General features: G+C 46.7%; 1 protein-coding gene across 2 annotated transcripts in view; it reads right to left on the bottom strand.

Annotated features, from left to right (window-relative positions):
- The window catches only part of LOC147124060 (organic cation/carnitine transporter 2-like), a 222,377-nt gene that overhangs the window by 158,586 nt on the left and 46,590 nt on the right, over positions 1-17,201 (bottom strand). For both annotated transcript variants that reach the window (XM_085980315.1, XM_085980305.1), the window contains exons 2-3: positions 15,182-15,285; positions 3,321-3,475 (exon numbers count right to left, since the gene is read on the bottom strand). In XM_085980315.1, coding sequence (XP_085836441.1) covers positions 3,321-3,475; positions 15,182-15,285 — 259 coding nt within the window. The remainder of the gene's footprint in view (positions 1-3,320; positions 3,476-15,181; positions 15,286-17,201) is intronic.

Below are 17,201 nucleotides of genomic sequence, written 5' to 3'. Positions count from 1 at the left end.
AGACTCCTGGCCTGTGCTGCTCCGAATTGCTGCACACTCCTTGACAGACACTCTATGGAGTCAGGCATCCTTGCCACTGCAGCCATGAGCTCAGTGTGCCTGCGCTCAGCCTGGATGGCCATTTCCTCTAGGAGGCGCACCTCCTCTGCGCTGACCGTCGCAGGACTGGAGGCCGCACTCACCCTCTGGGGAGAAGTCCACCGAGCTTCCCCACCCCACCCGCGTTGCTGCAGGCCGCTGGGCCCCGGAGCTTCACTCTCCTCCGACCCTTCCCCCCGGCTCCCCTCCAGGGAAGCCGTGTCCCCTACATCGCCATGGGCTGGCACGGCTGAGGGTGGCACTGATGGGCCGGCTTCCTCTTCCTCCTCCTCGTCTTCCGAAGGGCTGACAGTGGCAGCTTGAGGGCCCGCCTCCTCACCTGGCGATTCACCATCTGAAAGCAGGAAGGCACAAGAGTAGCTTTAGAGTGAGGACAGGGCGGCAGCGAGGGAGGCATGAGTGCTGCCATTCACCGCATTGGTCGGACAGTGGCAAAGGATGCTGATCTGATGCGCAAGTGGAACGAGAGAGGTCCAAAAGGTGATGCCCTTATCTTTGGTGCCCAGAACAGGGTCGGCATCTCCACTGGCGACGGGGCCAATCAGCCGGCCTACCATAATGCGCTCCACACGCTGGTCGAGGTTGGAGAGCTCTTTGAGGTCAGGACGGCCTCCCCCGGTCTCAATTCAGTTGCGCCGGTTGTGCGCAACCTTGGCCTGCAAGAGAAAGGACGGCCTCTAAGTACAGTGTGTAGCCCTGATCTTGTCTGCACTGCCTCCCATGGTCGAATAGCTTGTACAGTGTGTAGCCCTGATCTTGTCTGCAATGCCTCCCATGGTCGAATAGCTTGGACAGTGTGTAGCCCTGATCTTGTCTGCACTGCCTCCCATGGTTGAATAGCTTGTGCAGTGTGTAGCCCTGATCTTGTCTGCAATGCCTCCCAAAGTCGAATAGCTTGGACAGTGTGTAGCCCTGATCTTGTCTGCAATGCCTCCCATGGTCGAATAACTTGTACAGTGTGTAGCCCTGATCTTGTCTGCAATGCCTCCCATGGTCAAATAGCTTGGACAGTGTGTAGCCCTGATCTTGTCTGCACTGCCTCCCATGGTCGAATAGCTTGTACAGTGTGTAGCCCTGATCTTGTCTGCAATGCCTCCCATGGTCGAATAGCTTGGACAGTGTGTAGCCCTGATCTTGTCTGCAATGCCTCCCATGGTCGAATAGCTTGGACAGTGTGTAGCCCTGATCTTGTCTGCAATGCCTCCCATGGTCGAATAGCTTGGACAGTGTGTAAAGTGCTGAATGTGCAATTGATTTTCATGCCAGTCCCATAGCTGCTGGATGAGGGCTGGCCATTAGGGCTTCCAGGTCCCTTTGCACATAATGTGAGGTGCACATGCAAGGATGAGGAGGACACTGGAAAGGGTACTCACCCTGACAACCCGAGTGAGGTCGTTGAACTTCTTCCGGCATTGCACAGGAGTCCTGGCAACCACGCTGTTGGAAGACACCCTGTTGGACACCTCCCTCCAGGCTTTCCGGTAGGCGCTGGGCAGCGGCCTCTTGCCACCTTCTGGGAACAAAACATGGCGCCTGCGCTCCACTCCGCCAACCAGCAGCCTCAGGTCACCGTCGCTGAAGCGCTGTGCTCTCTCCCTGGCCTTCTCCATAGTCCTGGGCGTTGTACAGGTGAAGCTGAAGTGGTCAGGCCTAGGTTGAGGGCTGCAGTGTGCAGGGCGTGGCAGGCAAACAAATCCACCCTTCCCCTTTAAGAGATGACCGGCGCCAGAGTGTCTGCCGTCAATCAAGAACTCGCCGCACCCGGCCTCGGGGGTATCGCTCAGCACCGCCGGCTTAACGCCTAAAGATAGTCGTGCATCGCCTGTTTTAGCGCAGCAGCAACCTCTTGGGGCGATGCGACTGAATATCGGCGAAGGTGGCGCGACTTTGCGCCGGGCGCAAACTTTAGCGGCCGCCTGACTTTACCGCCCCAAAAGTGGCTATACTGAATTTCTAGGCCTATATGTTTCAATGAGATCACTTCTCATTCTCCTAAATTCCAGAGAGTATAGGCCCAATCTACTCAATCTCTCCTCATAGGACAACCCTCTCATCCCAGGGATCAATCTAGTGAACCTTCGATGCAGCACCTCTAAGGCTAGTATGTCCTTCCTCAGATAAGGAGATCAAAACTGTGCACAGTACTCCAGGTGTGGTCTCACCAAAGCCCTGTACAATTGTAGCAAGACTTCCTTACTCTTGTAGCAACCTTTTATGTGGCACCTTATCGAATGCCTTTTGGAAATCCAAATATAATACATCCACTGGCTCCCCTTTATCTACCCTTTAGTTACATCCTCAAAAAACTCTGATAAATTTGTTAAACACGATTTCCCTTTCATAAAACCATGCTGACTCTGCCTAATCATATTATGATTTTCTAAGTGCCCTGTTCCCACTTCCTTAATAATGGATTCAGCATTTTCCCGACAACTGATGTCAGGCTAACTGGCCTGTAGTTCCCTGTTTTCTCTCTCCCTCCTTTCTTGAACAGCGGGGTTACATTTGCGACCTTCCAATCTGTTGGGACCGTTCTAGAATCTATGGAATTTTGGAAGGTCACAACCAATGCAGCCACCTCTTTTAGAACCCTAGAATGTAGGCCATCAGGGCCAGAGGATTTGTTGGCTTTTAGGTTCACAAATCATGGACACAGTAAAAACAGTAAAAGAACCATTTGGATATGAATAAGTATCAATGGCCTATAGTTGTGGGTAAGTGAGGATTGTAATAGGGTGAGTGTGTGAGCATGAGCAGAAGTGGGCTACTGTTTATTAAACCTTAATTGAGTTGTTAAAAAAAAATATAAAGTTAATCATTTGATCTTGGATTAGAAATAAGGTCAAAACAAGAACTTTACTAGATCCCAGGCTGAAATTTCCCATCTTAGGCTGAACACTAAGGCACGCCAACTGCCACCCTTTCAGCACACACCATCAGACCTGCTTGGTCTATGTTTATGGGACAGTCCCAAACAATTTACCCACTGAGCTTTTAGGAAAGAGATCTTTTTAAATATCCTTTTTTTAAATATATGCATGAGAAAAACCAAATGAATCCTTTTGTAAAATTTATCAAAAGTTCTACTTTCAACCATCACAGATGTAAAATGAAAAATGTTCCTTAAGAAATAAGATTAATCACGCTGTACTAAAAACTCTGACCAATTATATGCTTTGCAGCTGTTTGGCATCGTACAGTATAGTGTGAAGAGAACTTACCGAGAACAAATGCAGCTACGTAATTTGAGATATCTCCAAAGCCAATAAAAAAGCACAGTAGGCAGAACACTTCCCAACTCCAAGAGACCACTTGGATGAAGCTTAAGATTGTCTGTACTATCATAGCTCCAAAGAGAACGACTTTCCTCCCATACCTTTGAAAAGCAAGAAAACATTTTAGTTACTAACAGGGTATGCTTCATTTTATACTTCTAAACACTTAGGGGGAGAAATTCGGTATAGCTCCACTTGGGGAGCTAAAACGTTAGAAGTTGAAAAATTAGTGCCAGGCACTAATCATTCCTGCCTCCCGCGAAATTCAGTTTTAGCGCGCCAAGAGGGAAGCGGAGCGCTAAATCAAGCACTAACCACTTCTCTTAGGGCACTAAAGTCCGAGAGTGGAGTGGTAGCAGCAGAGCGCTAAACAATTTCGAGCGTATTGTAAACGGCATTCTTTCATCACAGAGGCTGCTTCCCTCGCCTAAAGGAAAGGGCCAATGATGCTGCACAAGCTAGTTGTCGTCAGTTCTGTTTTGCAAGGCGACCTGGGCGACTGGCATTACAGCCCCAAACACTCTCATAGAGTGGAGGGCTTGGACATCTTGCATCAATGAAATATTAAAAACTTTACGCAGGCACCAGATTGGTGCAAATAATAAAGGTTGCGCTAGCCGAAAAGTATTCCCTTTAATTACCGCTCCCGAAGCGGCCAGCCGAGTTCACAACGCCTCCTCTTGCAACCGGCACTGAAGTTCGCGGGCGTCACTGCATTCACCGCGCCTGAGCGCTAACCCCTTAGTGCTCCGTTCGCACCCCCGCCAGGCACTAATGGGAGGCGCTAACATACCGAATTTCTAGCCCCTTTCATCGACTCCACCACCTCTCCACCCTCCCCTACTTCTACTATACATAAGCTTCTCTATCTTAAATGGCCACAAATTGACTATAGTTTTTCCAGATTAAAAAAAATCTATCAATTGTGAAATATTAAGGTGCTAAAGTTAATCAGAATGCATCACTTTAAATGTAAAAATTGGAGTACGGCACACACCCCTCTAGACGGATACCACTAATTTTGTGCCTTCGACATTAAGAATTGACCCTTCAAATTTCCATGTATTTATGTTTTTTCCCTCCAATACAAGTGATGGAATGTCATGTATACCTAAAGCTTAAGCTACAATGCCTGTGTAAGTATTTGTTTCCACATGTCATTGACTTATAGTCAGGGCTGCTGTTGAGTTGGCAGCTTTCGGGGGAGGGTAGTTACGTATTTTTTTTGAAGCCATTTTTCTGCTCTCACCAGTTTTCCACATTGTCACACCTGCTTCAGCCGTGGCTCAGCGGGTAGCACTCTCTAGGTGGGAGGGGCTAGGAGGGAGCAGGTGCTGTTGGGTGCTTGATTACTGCAGGGAGTTGGAGTGAGTTTGTAAAAAGTTGGTGGTGGGTTTTTTTCAGGTTTTAGGGCGTTTTTGGTCCTTAAACAGCAGCCAGATTGCTGCTGAGGGGCCCGGAGTGCCGAGCCCCTCAGAGGGCAATGTACCCAGGATGAATTTAATTAGGGGACAAAATGTTGGGGGAAGGGAGAAAAAAAATTCCAAAGATTTAGGCCGGGGTCCCAGGAGGTTTGGAAAAGAAAACACAGTGGTGGTTCAGTGTGAGGATAAGGAGATACAAGCTTGGGATATTATCCAGGCAGTACATGAGGGCTGCAGCGAGGGAAGCTGCTTTGCCTGCCGACCAAAGCCGAATGTTAGTTTCGAGGTGGCGGTCAGTGGCCGAGAGGAGGTGGAAAGACTTTTACTAAGTTTGAAGGTTGGAGATAAGTTCTTGGAGGTATCTCTGCTATATTCTGAAGAGGTGGTGGTCTCATTCTTAAACCTGCTGGTTTATATTGAGGACGATGTGTTAATCAATAAGTTGGAGTCGTGGGACGTTAAAATTTGCTCGGCAATAAAGAGGGGATACTATCCATGAACGTGGGTAGCAGATGGAACCCGTTATGTAAAAGTACAGTTCCCAGTGGGGGCAAGGCAGGATCTGGCCAAAGTGGACTGGGATCAGCTACTTGTAGGAAAATCCACATCAGATCAGTGGGAGTCATTCAGAAAGGAAATAGAGAGAGTACAGCGCCAACATGTTCCCGTAAAGGTCAAAGGTGGGACCAACAAGTCCAGGGAAACCTGGATGTCAAGGGATATACAAGAATGGATTAGGAAAAAAGGGAGGCTTTTGGCAGATACAAAGGACTAAAAACAGTGAAAGCCCTAGAGGAGTATAGAAAGTGCAGGGGGGTACTTAAAAAAGAAATTAGGAGAGCGAAGAGGGGGCATGAAAAAACACTGGCGGGCAAAATAAAGGAAAATCCCAAGGTGTTTTATAAGTATATTAAGGGCAAGAGGATAACCAGGGAAAGAGTAGGGCCCATTAGGGACCAAAGTGGCAATCTGTGTGTAGAGCCAGAAGATGTAGGTGAGGTTTTAAATGAATATTTTGCATCTGTGTTCTCTATGGAGAAGGACGATGTAGGCATAGAAATCAGGCAGGGGGATTGTGATATACATGAACAAATTAGCACTGAGAGGGAGGAGGTACTAGCGGTTTTAGTGGGCTTAAAAGTGGATAAATCCCCAGGCCCAGACGAGATGTATCCCAGGCTGCTATGTGAGGCAAGGGAGGAGATTGCAGGGGCCCTGACACAAATTTTCAGAACCTCTCTGGCCACAGGGGAGGTGCCAGAGGACTGGAGGACAGCTAACGTAGTATCATTATTCAAGAAGGGTAGTAGGGATAAACCAGGGAATTACAGGCCAGTGAGCCTAACATCAGTGGTAGGGAAATTATTGGAAAAAATTCTGAGGGACAGAATTAGTCTTCACTTGGAGAGGCAAGGATTAATCAAGAATAGTCAGCATGGCTTTGTCAGGGGGAGATCATGTCTAACAAATTTGATTGAAGTTTTCGAGGGGGTGACTAGGTGTGTGGATGAGGGTAGTGCAGTTGATGTAGTTTACATGGACTTCACATGGGTGACTGGTCAAGAAGGTAAGAGCCCATGGGATCCAGGGGAATTTGGCACATTGGATCCAAAATTGGCTTAGTGGCAGGAGGCAGAGGGTGATGGTCGAAGGTTGTTTTTGTGACTGGAAGCCTGTGTTCAGTGGTGTACCACAAGGATCGGTGCTGGGTCCCTTGCTGTTTGTAGTGTACATTAATGATTTGGATATGAATGTAAGAGGTATGATCAGTAAGTTCGCAGATGACACGAAAATTGGTGGAGTGGTAAATAGGGAGGAGGGAAGCCTCAGGCTACAGGACGATATAGACGGGTTGGTCAGATGGGCAGAACAGTTGCAAATGGAATTTAACCCTGAAAAGTGTGAGGTGATGCATTTTGAGAGAACTAACAAGGCAAGGGAATACACAATGAATGGTAGGACCCTAGGAGGGACAGAGAATCAGAGGGACCTTGGTGTGCATGTACATAGATCCCTGAAGGCAGCAGGGCAGGTAGATAAGGTGGTTAAGAAGGCATATGGGATACTTGCCTTCATTAGCCGAGGCATAGAATATGAGCAGGGAGGTTATGATGGAGTTGTACAAAACACTAGTTAGGCCACAGCTGGAATACTGTGTGTAGTTCTGGTCACCACACTATAGGAGGGATGTGATTGCATTAGAGAGGGAGCAGAGGAGGTTCACCAGGATGTTACCTGGGCTGGAGCATATCAGCTATGAAGAGAGACAGGACAGGCTGGGGTTGTTTTCCTTAGAGCAGAGAAAGCTGAGGGGGGACCTGATTGAGGTGTACAAAATTATGAGGGGCATAGATAGGGTAGATAAAAAGGAACTTTTCCCCTTAGTAGAGGGGTCAATAACCAGGGGGCATAGTTTCAAGTTAAGGGGCAGGAGGTTTAGAGGGGATTTGAGGAAAAACCTCTTCACCCAGAGGGTGGTTGGAATCTGGAACTCACTGCCTGAAAGGGTGGTAGTGGCAGGAACCCTCATAACATTCAAGAAGCATTTAGATGAGCACTTGAAATGCCGTAGCATACAAGGCTACGGACCAAGAGCTGGAAAATGGGATTAGAATAGAGAGGGCTTGATGGCCGGCGCAGACATGATGGGCTGATGGGCTGAAGGGCCTCTTTCTGTGCTGTATAACTCTATGGCCTAGAAATTCAGTGCCCTTAGCGCCGATTTTGCGGCGCTAGAGGGCCTAGCGCTGCAATTGGCGCCGGTTCCTAAATTGCCTGGGGCCCTTCCGCGGCGGTAGACCGGTAGCGCTGCGCCGGCACCGATGACGTCATCGGTGTGCGCAGCGTCCCGGTTGCCGTGGTAACCCGGCCCCAAGCCGAAATTCAGTTGCGCCCGCCTCGCCCGTGGCAGGCACAACTAAGACTCTGGCAACAGAGTCTTCCCCCAGTGTGCGCCGGCGCATAAAGGTGGAGCGGCGGCCGGCCGCGTTCCCGGCGGCCGCCTGCCCGCACCTCCCTTCCCGGACTCCTGCATTCCCCCCCCGCGGCCCTGATCAGTGTCTCATGCGAGCCCGGCACTTCCCCGAGGTGCCGGGCTCAGATGTCGGGTCAATCCGCCGGACAGTTGTCGGCTGCAGGCAGCTCCTCCTTAACAGGAGGAGGAGGCCTGCAGTTCCCCCGCCTGCCGCACCGCATCGGGTGCCGCAGCGGGGGATTAGCGCCGGGAAACCCAAGTTCACGCCCGTTTTGAGGCGCTAAAGGAGGGTTTTAGCGCCCGCCGCCGTCTGGGCCCGGCGCACCCGAATTTTCGTCGGGCGCTGCCGCATTACCGCTGGCGCAAACTTTCTGGCGCTACAGCCCTGGCAAGACCAGAACCCAATTTCTAGGCCTATGACTCTAAGTCATTGCCGTATAGCATGAAATTCGTGACAATGGAAGGAGTGCAGTACTTCCGGTTACTGCATGATAACCAGGTGAAGGTTTGGTATTATTGTCTTGGACACGACCATCTTGTAAGAAGCTGTCCAGACTTGTACTGTTATAACTGCGGCGAGTCTAAACACATCGCTTGGAGCTGCAAGGTGGATCGCTGTGGGGTGTGTCACAAAGGCCCCACCTGCTGTGAGTGTGAGGCAGAAGGAAGCCCCTTGAGTGACGAGGAGATGGTAGAAGGAGCAGGAGGTGTGAGTGGAGTGGCCGGAGGAGCAGAGCAGGTGGAGGAAACAAAAGACAGGAAGGAGAAAAGCAAAAGTGGAAGGCAGAGAAATCAAGGGTTTAATTCAAACAGGGCCACAGTAAATAATAATTCTAAAAGGACTAAGAGTGTTAAAAAATCAAACCTGAAGGCTTTGTGTCTTAATGCGATGAGCATTCATCATAAGGATGAATTAGCTGCGCAAATAGATGTAAACGGATATGATATAATTGGGATTATGGAGACATGGCTCCAGGATGACCAAGTCTGGGAATTCAATATTCAGGAAGGACAGGCAAAAAGGAAAAGGAAGTGGGATAGCATTGCTGGTTAAAGAGGAGATTAACACAATAGTAAGGAAGGATATTAGCTCTGATGATGTGGAATCTGTATGGGTAGAGCTGAGAAATACCAAGGGGCAGAAAACATTAGTGGGAGTTGTATACAGACCCCCAAACAGTAATGCTGAGGTTCGGGATGGCATTAAATGGGAAATTAGAGATGCGTGCAATAAGGGCACAGCAGTTATCATGGGTGACTTTAATCTACATATAGATTGGGCTAACCAAATTAGTAACAATACTGTGGAGGAGGAATTCCTAGAGTGTATATGGGATGGTTTCATGGACCAATATGTCGAGGAACCAACTAGAGATCAGGCCATCTTAGACTGGGTATTATGTAATGAGAAATGACTAATTAGCAATCTTGATGTGTGAGGACCCTTGGGGAGGAGCGATCAAAATATGATAGAATTCTTCATTAAAATGGAGAGTGAAGTAGTTGACTCAGAGACTAGGGTCCTGAATTTAAATAAAGGAAACTATGATGGTATGAGGCACGAGTTTGCTAGGATGGATTGGGGAACGTAACTTAAAGGGTTGGTGGTGGATAGGCAATGGCAAACATTTAAAGATCGCATGGATGAACTACAGAATTTGTTCATGCCTGTTCGGCATAAAAATAAAACAAAAAAGGTGACTCAACCGTGGCTAACAAGGGAAATTAGGGATAGCATAAGGTCCAAGGAGAGGACATATAATTTGGCCAGATAAAACAGCAAACCTGAGGATTGGGAGCAGTTTAAGATTCAGCAAAGGAGGACAAAGGGATTAATTAAGAGGGGGAAAATAGATTACGAGAGTAAGCTTTCAGGGAACATAAAAACTGACTGTAAAAGCTTCTATAGATATGTGAAGAGAAAAAGATTGGTGAAGTCAAGCATAGGTCCCTTGCAGTCAGAATCAGGGGAATTTATAATGGGGAACAAAGAAATGGCTGACTAATTAAATACATACTTTGGATCTGTCTTCACAAAGGAGGACACAAATAACCTCCCAAAGATATCGGGGAACATAGGGTCTAATGAGAGGGAGGAATTGAATTAAATCAGTATTTGTAGGGGAATGGTGTTAGGGAAATTGATGGGATTGAAGGTCGATAAATCCCCAGGGCCTGATAATCTACATCCTAGGGTACTTAAGGAAGTGGCCCTAGAAATAGTAGATGCATTGCTGGTCATCTTCCAAAATTCTATAGACTCTGGAACAGTTCCCATGGATTGGAGGATAGCTAATGTAACCCCACTATTTAAAAAAGGTGGTAGAGAGAAAACGGGGAAATAAACCTGACATCGGTAGTGGGGAAAATGCTGGAGTCCATTATAAAAGATGTAATAGCAGAGCATTTGGAAAACAGTGACAGGATCGGACAAAGTCAACATGGATTTACAAAAGGTAAATCATGCTTGACTAAACTACTGGAATTTTTTGAGGATGTAACTGGTAGAAAACTGTCTGTGTGGAGTTTGCACATTCTCCCCGTGTTTGCGTGGGTTTCCTCCGGGTGCTCCGGTTTCCTCCCACAGTCCAAAGATGTGCGGGTTAGGATGATTGGCTATGATAAAATTGACCCTTAGTGTTAGGGGGATTAAATACGTGGGGTTACGGGGATAGGGTGGGATATGTGTTGGTGTAGGGGGATCGGATGGGATATGTGTCGGTGCAGGCTCGATGGGCCGAAATGGCCTCTATCTGCACTGTGGGGTTTCTGTGATTCTGTGATTCTGTGAATAGATAAGGGAGAACCAGTGGATGTGGTGTATTTGGACTTTCAGAAGGCTTTCGATAAGGTCCCGCATAAGAGATTAGCATGCAAAGTTAAGGTACATGGGATTGGGGGTAAGGTACTGTCTTGGATAGAGAACTGGTTCGCAGACAGGAAGCAAAGAGTTGGATTAAACAGGTCTTTTTCTGAGTGGCAGGCAGTGACTGGTGGGGTACCGCAAGGATCGGTGCTAGGACCCCAGCTATTCACAATATATATTAATGAGCTAGACGAGGGAACTAGATGTAATATCTCCAAGTTTGCAGACAACACAAAGCTGTGTGGGCGTGTGTGCTGTGAGGAGGATGCAGAGAAACTCCAGTATGATTTGGACAGGTTGGGTGATTGGGCAGATGCATGGCAAATGCAGTATAATGTGGATAAATGCGACGTTATCCACTTCGGTGGCAAAAACAGGAAGACAGATTATTATCTGAACGCAATAGATTGGGAAAAGGGGAAGTGCAATGAGACCTGGGTGTCCTTGTGCACCAGTCGCTAAAGTTAAGCATGCAGGTACAGCAGGTGGTTAAGAAGGCAAATGGTATGTTGGCCTTCATAGCGAGAGGATTTGAGTACAGGAGCAAGGATGTCTTGCTGCAGTTGTACAGGGCCTTGGTGAGACCACACCTTGAGTATTGTGTGCTGTTTTGGTCACCTTATCTGAGGAGGGATGTTCTTGCCATGGAGAGAGTGCAGCGAAGATTCACCAGGCTGATACCTGGGATGGCAGGAATGACGTATGAGGAGAGATTGGGTCGATTAGGCTTATATTCGTTAGAGCTTAGAAGAATGAGAGGGGATCTCATTGAAACTGATAAAATTCTAACAGGACAATCAGACTAGATGCAGGAAGGATGTTCCCGATGGTGGGGGAGTCCAGAACCAGGGGTCACAGTCTAAGGATAAGGGGTAAGCCATTTAGGCCTGAGATGAGGAGGAATTTCTTCACCCAGAGAGTGGTGAACCTGTGGAATTCTCTTCCACACAAGGCAGTTGAGGCCAATTCATTAAATATATTCAAGAAGGAGTTAGATATATTTCTTAAGGCTAAATGGATCAAGGGATATGGGGAGAAAGCAGGGACAGGGTTCTGAATTTGGATGATCAGCCATGATCTCATTAAATGGCGGAACAGGCTCGAGGGGCCCGAATGGCCTACTCCTACTCCTATCTTCTATGTTTCTATGTTTGGCTTTGGTTCTTAGAATTAGGAACAGCAGAGTTAAGATCGGTCCAGGGGTGTGGATTTTAAACAATCAATACCTGAAAGAAATTGCTTATAAAGAAGGGATTTTAAATATAATAATGAACGCTCAGAAGAACCCTTTATTCTTGTAAGAAAGAAGAGTTTGGTGGGACAATTTCAAATATGAGGTAAAAAAAAATTCGGTACGTTGTGGGAAATAGAGAGTGGCAGCTAACCGGCATCGAGAAGAGAATATAAACAGAAGGTTTACGGATATCTGTAAAGCAGTTGACAGAGGGGACAAGGCAGCAGAGACTAAGTGGGTGGTTTTAAAGGAAGAGTGGGAATTATCGCAAGCTGAAAAATGCCAGGGGGCCATTCTCCATGCAAAGGCTAAAAATGCATTGGAGGGAGAAAGATGCACTAGATATTTTCTAGAGCAAGAGAAGCTACGACAGAGATTATCATTAATTAGAGAGTTGAAAACATGGGGAGAAGATCATTAATGAAAGTGGGGAGATTTTGGAGGCGGCTAGTAGCTTTTATCAAGAGTTATATACAAAAGAAGACATTTCCAAATTGGCGATGGAGAAGGTTAGTGATTTTATTGAAGAGTGTTTAAAGGAGGATGAGAGAAGCATGTGTGACAAAGAAGTAGGATAAAAGTAGCAATAACTGGAATGAAGGGGGTTGTAGAGACTTGGGCCCAATTTTTAAAAAGTGTGCAGTTTATACCCAAGGGTGCTGAGGATTTTTTAGAATAGCCCTTATTTTTGAACAGGTGGCTCAACATTGAAGGAGAGGTATTATTTAATCAAGCTTTTATAAAAAGCTGGTATTGTATATGCGAAAGATGTATTATACGAGGTAATTCCAGGTTGGTTGCCGGAAGTGGTACTGAGGGACATGGTTTGGGAGGAGGATCAGGAGGTAGAGGAAAAAGCAATTATGATCATGTATGAGAAGATTGTGAGGGCAATGCCACAGGAAGAAATAAATGCACAAATCTCCAAAGAAGTAAAATGCATCTCGCTTTTCCAAACTTTCTGCTGGAGAAAGGGGAGGAGTTGGTCCAATTTGACAACTGTAATACTAGAGATTTCTATGGGGTATTTAGAGAATGGAGATTCAAGACACCTGCTGGTCAGGAGTTTTGGCAGAGTATATACCCACAGCTGGACTTCAACAGGATTTGGAAGGGAGTGTGGGCAAATTTTAAATGTCCAGAGTGGATTGAACTGGATTTCAAATTGGCTCATAATCGGATTTTTTCCATGATGGTCTTATGTAAGATTGGGTGAGTGGAGGTGGTAACTTGCCCAGTGTGTGAGATATGGGATGAGACTCTGTTCCATTTATTGGCATTACGTCCGCAGTTAAAGGATTTTAAGTACTATGTTCGACAGTTGTGTGAGGTTTTTTTGCTGGGTGGGGACCGAAGAGCGAGAATGGTAATCCCATGGGACTCAATTTTGAGATGGGGATTGCAGGAGAGTCTGGCTGAGTCTAGTGGAGCGGCAATTCATTTAATGTTCAGTTTGGCTAGATTTGTGATTGTGCAAAGAAGGAATGCTCTGTTTTTTAAGGGAGGGGAATCAATCTAAAAGAGTATTTTAAATATAAGCTAAAAGAGCATTATAAGGCTCTGTGGATGTTTTATTCAGAAAGGAATTTAAAGATAGTATTTTATGATCAATTTTTAAAGTACAATCAATTAATATATGTTACGGGAGGCAAATTAAACTTCAGGTTTTGATGTCAATATGTGGTGGAGGAATGGCTGTGCAGAGCGGCGGAATGGATTTGTATGATACAATGCAATGATCACGATGTTGTAAATGTTCTTAAGGTTCAATAAATAACATATATATTAAAAAGTGGGTAGCACGCTCACCTCTGAGTCAAAAGGTTGTGGGTTCAAGTCCCACTCCAGAGACTTGAGCACAAAAATCTAGGTTGATACTCCAGTGCAGTAGTGAGTGAGTGCTGCACTGTCGAAGGTGTTGTCTTTTGGATGAGATGTTAAACCGAGGGCCCGTCTGCCCCCTCAGGTGACATAAAAGATGCCATGGTACTATCTTGAAAAAGAGCAGGGGAGTTCTCCCTGGTGTCATGGCCTATATTTATCTTTCAATCAACATCACTAAAAAACAGATTATCTGGTCATTATCACATCGTGCGTGGGAGCTTGCTGTGTTTCCTAGATTACAACAGTGACTATACTTCAAACAAGTACTTCATTGGCTGTAAAGTGCTTTGGGATGTCCTGAAGTCGCGAGAGGCGCTATATAAATGCAAGTCTTTCTTTCTTTCATAAATCATACATCTTTCTTTGCTTAACTTTTTTAATGTTGTGTGATGCTGTACTTTAGATTCTGCCCAATTGGCTTAAGGACCACGCTAAGTAAGCTTAGTTGTAGGAACTTGGACACAATTCACCAATACTGTTCCCGACTGATTGGGCTGCGACAATAAGTAACCTTTCTGCGCCGGACAGATTACGATTGGATGAGAGAGTCAGCGGAGGAGGGCAATGGTGATCACTCTCCTGTAATGGGAGATGTTGGTAGGATACCTAAGATCAAAAGCGATGTCATACAATTTCTTTCCTCTCGCCTGTGGCTAGTGACAATAGTAGGCAGCAGTAGTAAGAGCCAGAGAAATAAAAACAGGACTGAGTGCCCAGCCATCTTACCAGTGCTGCAGGGAGTGTGGCACCATGCAAGGCATAAAGGCATCACGTTGCAGGGTAGGCATTGCCATTGGAAAATAACTTTGTGGGATGAATTAGAGGTCAAAATGGAAGCTACAAGGCAGACAGAAATGCCAATCGGGCCTCTTCAAATGCCTTCAGATGCCATACTATCTGGGAAGATCGAAGTTGAGATTGAAACTAGGACCAGAGGTCAAAGGTTGGCATCAGAGGCCCAGGCTGCAGCAGGATGCGGAGGGCAGGGGCCAAAATTGCAACCAGACCCAGAAGGCGGAACCCTGAGGTAAACATGTAGCGCCAAGTCAGGCCAAAGTATATCTGAGGGCACAAATGGAAGAAAATACACAGGACTTAAACCAAGCTCGGATCAATCCGAACAATTTAAGATAGAGAAAAGTGCCTGCATTGAATTGTAACCTGTAAATTAAAATCTTCCTTTGACTAGAAACGAGACTGCTGCTATCTGTTTTCAGAAACCAAGGATGCCAGAATTTCACAAGTTGTCTCTTTGTTTCAGCACTGAAACATAACAAGCCAAGAATTCCTGTCTACAGGGCCCTCCTTATGCAAACATGTACAACAATCAGCTGCATCTACATTCCCACAGGGTTGACTCTCATTACATTGGCCCATAGTTGGGATGTTTTTTCTTTAAACTGAATACAAGGATTGTAGCTGTACCTGTCTGAAATGTGTCCGGAGAAAAACGCACCACTTGTCATCCCCAGAAAAATCATTGACATGGTAAAGGGTCCTTTCCAATCGCTCTCGCAAACTAGATCCCACTGCAAGAAAGGCAAAATAAATAATTAAAATCACTCAAATGCAGATTCTCCTTTTGGAAAAGAATCACCTCTTTTTTTTAAAAAAAGAATAACGCTAAAATATGCTATAAAATTCTTCTTGTAAGTCTTATAAGAAGAGCTTTGCAGCAGACGTTTAATAATTTTTGTTTCTTTTTAACAGCACAACTTTTCCCCAATTTTCCATCTTTTCACCTACAGGTCTTGCAGGATGTTGGGATGTGACTCTCTGAGTATCAGTCACCCTCTGGTACCTTGCCCAAGTGGGCATTCTTCATAGAATCATAGAATGTTACAGCACACAAAATGGCCATTTATCCCACTATGTACTGATGGTTTCTTTTATCCAAGAATGACCTAGTCCCCATAAACGAATCAAAAAAAAAATCACCATCCATCCCTCTGTCCTTGCAAACTACTGCCTCAAACCTCCCTTTCCTCTCCAAAGAAGCCTCCCGAATCCATGCTCATCTTTCCCACAACTCCATGTTTGAACCCCTCCAAACAGGTTTCCGCCCCTGCCTTCAGCTGTCTAAGCCCCTAAGCTCTGGAATTCCCACGCTTGACCTTTCCACCTCCTCTCCTCCCTTAAGGCCCTCCTTAGAGCCTACGGCCGGAATTTTCAGTACCAGGGCGGGTCGGGTGCGAGCAATCGGCGTGGCGGCTCAGAATCCCGATCTTTTTTTCATCCCGCTCCTCAGAACGTCTTTCCCTTAATGGCGCCTATTAAGGCAGGCTTGCGCGTTACCCTGCCCTATTAAATGGTGCAGGTCTGATGATATCATCAATGACTCATTTTCAGTTGAGATATTTAAAGCAGCCTTGGCCACATTGTATTTGAAGGTTCATCTAGGAGTGTGCAGGCAGTACATATCATCATCTGGTATTGCTGAGCCTTGTACAGAGGACTTTGCTGAGACAGAGGGCTGCACCTAGGTTCTCAGATGTCTCCCTGCCTATGCTTGTGGAGGGAGTCAGAGCATGCAGGGAGGTCGTCTTCCCTTCTGATGGGCGCAAGAGACCTCCCCAGAAGACTAAGAGAGCCTGGCTGCAAATAGCTGAGGAGGTGAACAGCAGGGATGTGGTGAGGTGGACCTGGGTGCAGTGCAGGAAATGCTTCAATTATCTCGTGAGATCAGGAAAGGTGAATGCAAAGCCACACTCACCTTCATCCTGCTGTTCCTGTCATCACATTCCCATCACTCTGCCTTCCCAAGCCTACTCCTGCACATCATTCCTCACACCAACATAGCTTGCAAGTCCACCCATTCCCTCGCTCTCTATCTACATACTCACATCCCCCTCTGACTAACCACCCCTCACACTCACCCTCATCCTAATGCAATCATGCCAACTGACAACACACAAGGAGGCCACTTTGCATTGCCACTTTGGCATTGGCACCACACTCCCTCATAGTCACTCTCTATAGATGTAACCCACACATTCCTTACACTCATGCCATCACGCTCACTCAAACTTCTCTTCTTTCCCTCCTTGCAGGAGAATAGAGCCCACCATAAGAGGGAGAGGGAGAGAACTGGAGGTGGCCCTCCATCATTCGCCATGTTGACTCCAGCAGAACAGGTCACCCTGGAGGTCTCAGGAGTTGCGGAGCAGCTGGCGGCAGGAGACGGAGAGAGGGGGACATCTCAGCATTACATGGGGACGTATGTCAGCAGCTATTGAATGTTCATCATGTGCATAATGGTATCATTACCCATTCTTGATATTACATTTCTAAATCATCTCTTTACTCTCCCACACGTCCATAAAGAGCGGCCCCACAAACCCCCACCCCCCACCCCCCCCGCCCACTGTCCAGGCGGAAGAAGAAGACGACTTATTAGAGGAACCTCCAGCCTCTGTGTGTGCACCATCATTAGACTTAAGCGCAC

The sequence above is a fragment of the Somniosus microcephalus genome, chromosome 1, assembly GCF_052327205.1.
Source record: "Somniosus microcephalus isolate GS21.2 chromosome 1, FLI_Smic_1.0, whole genome shotgun sequence".
In the NCBI taxonomy this organism is placed as follows: Eukaryota; Metazoa; Chordata; class Chondrichthyes; order Squaliformes; family Somniosidae; genus Somniosus; species Somniosus microcephalus.
Note: the sequence above shows the minus strand (reverse complement) of the source record. Positions and strands in the feature narration are given on the sequence as shown.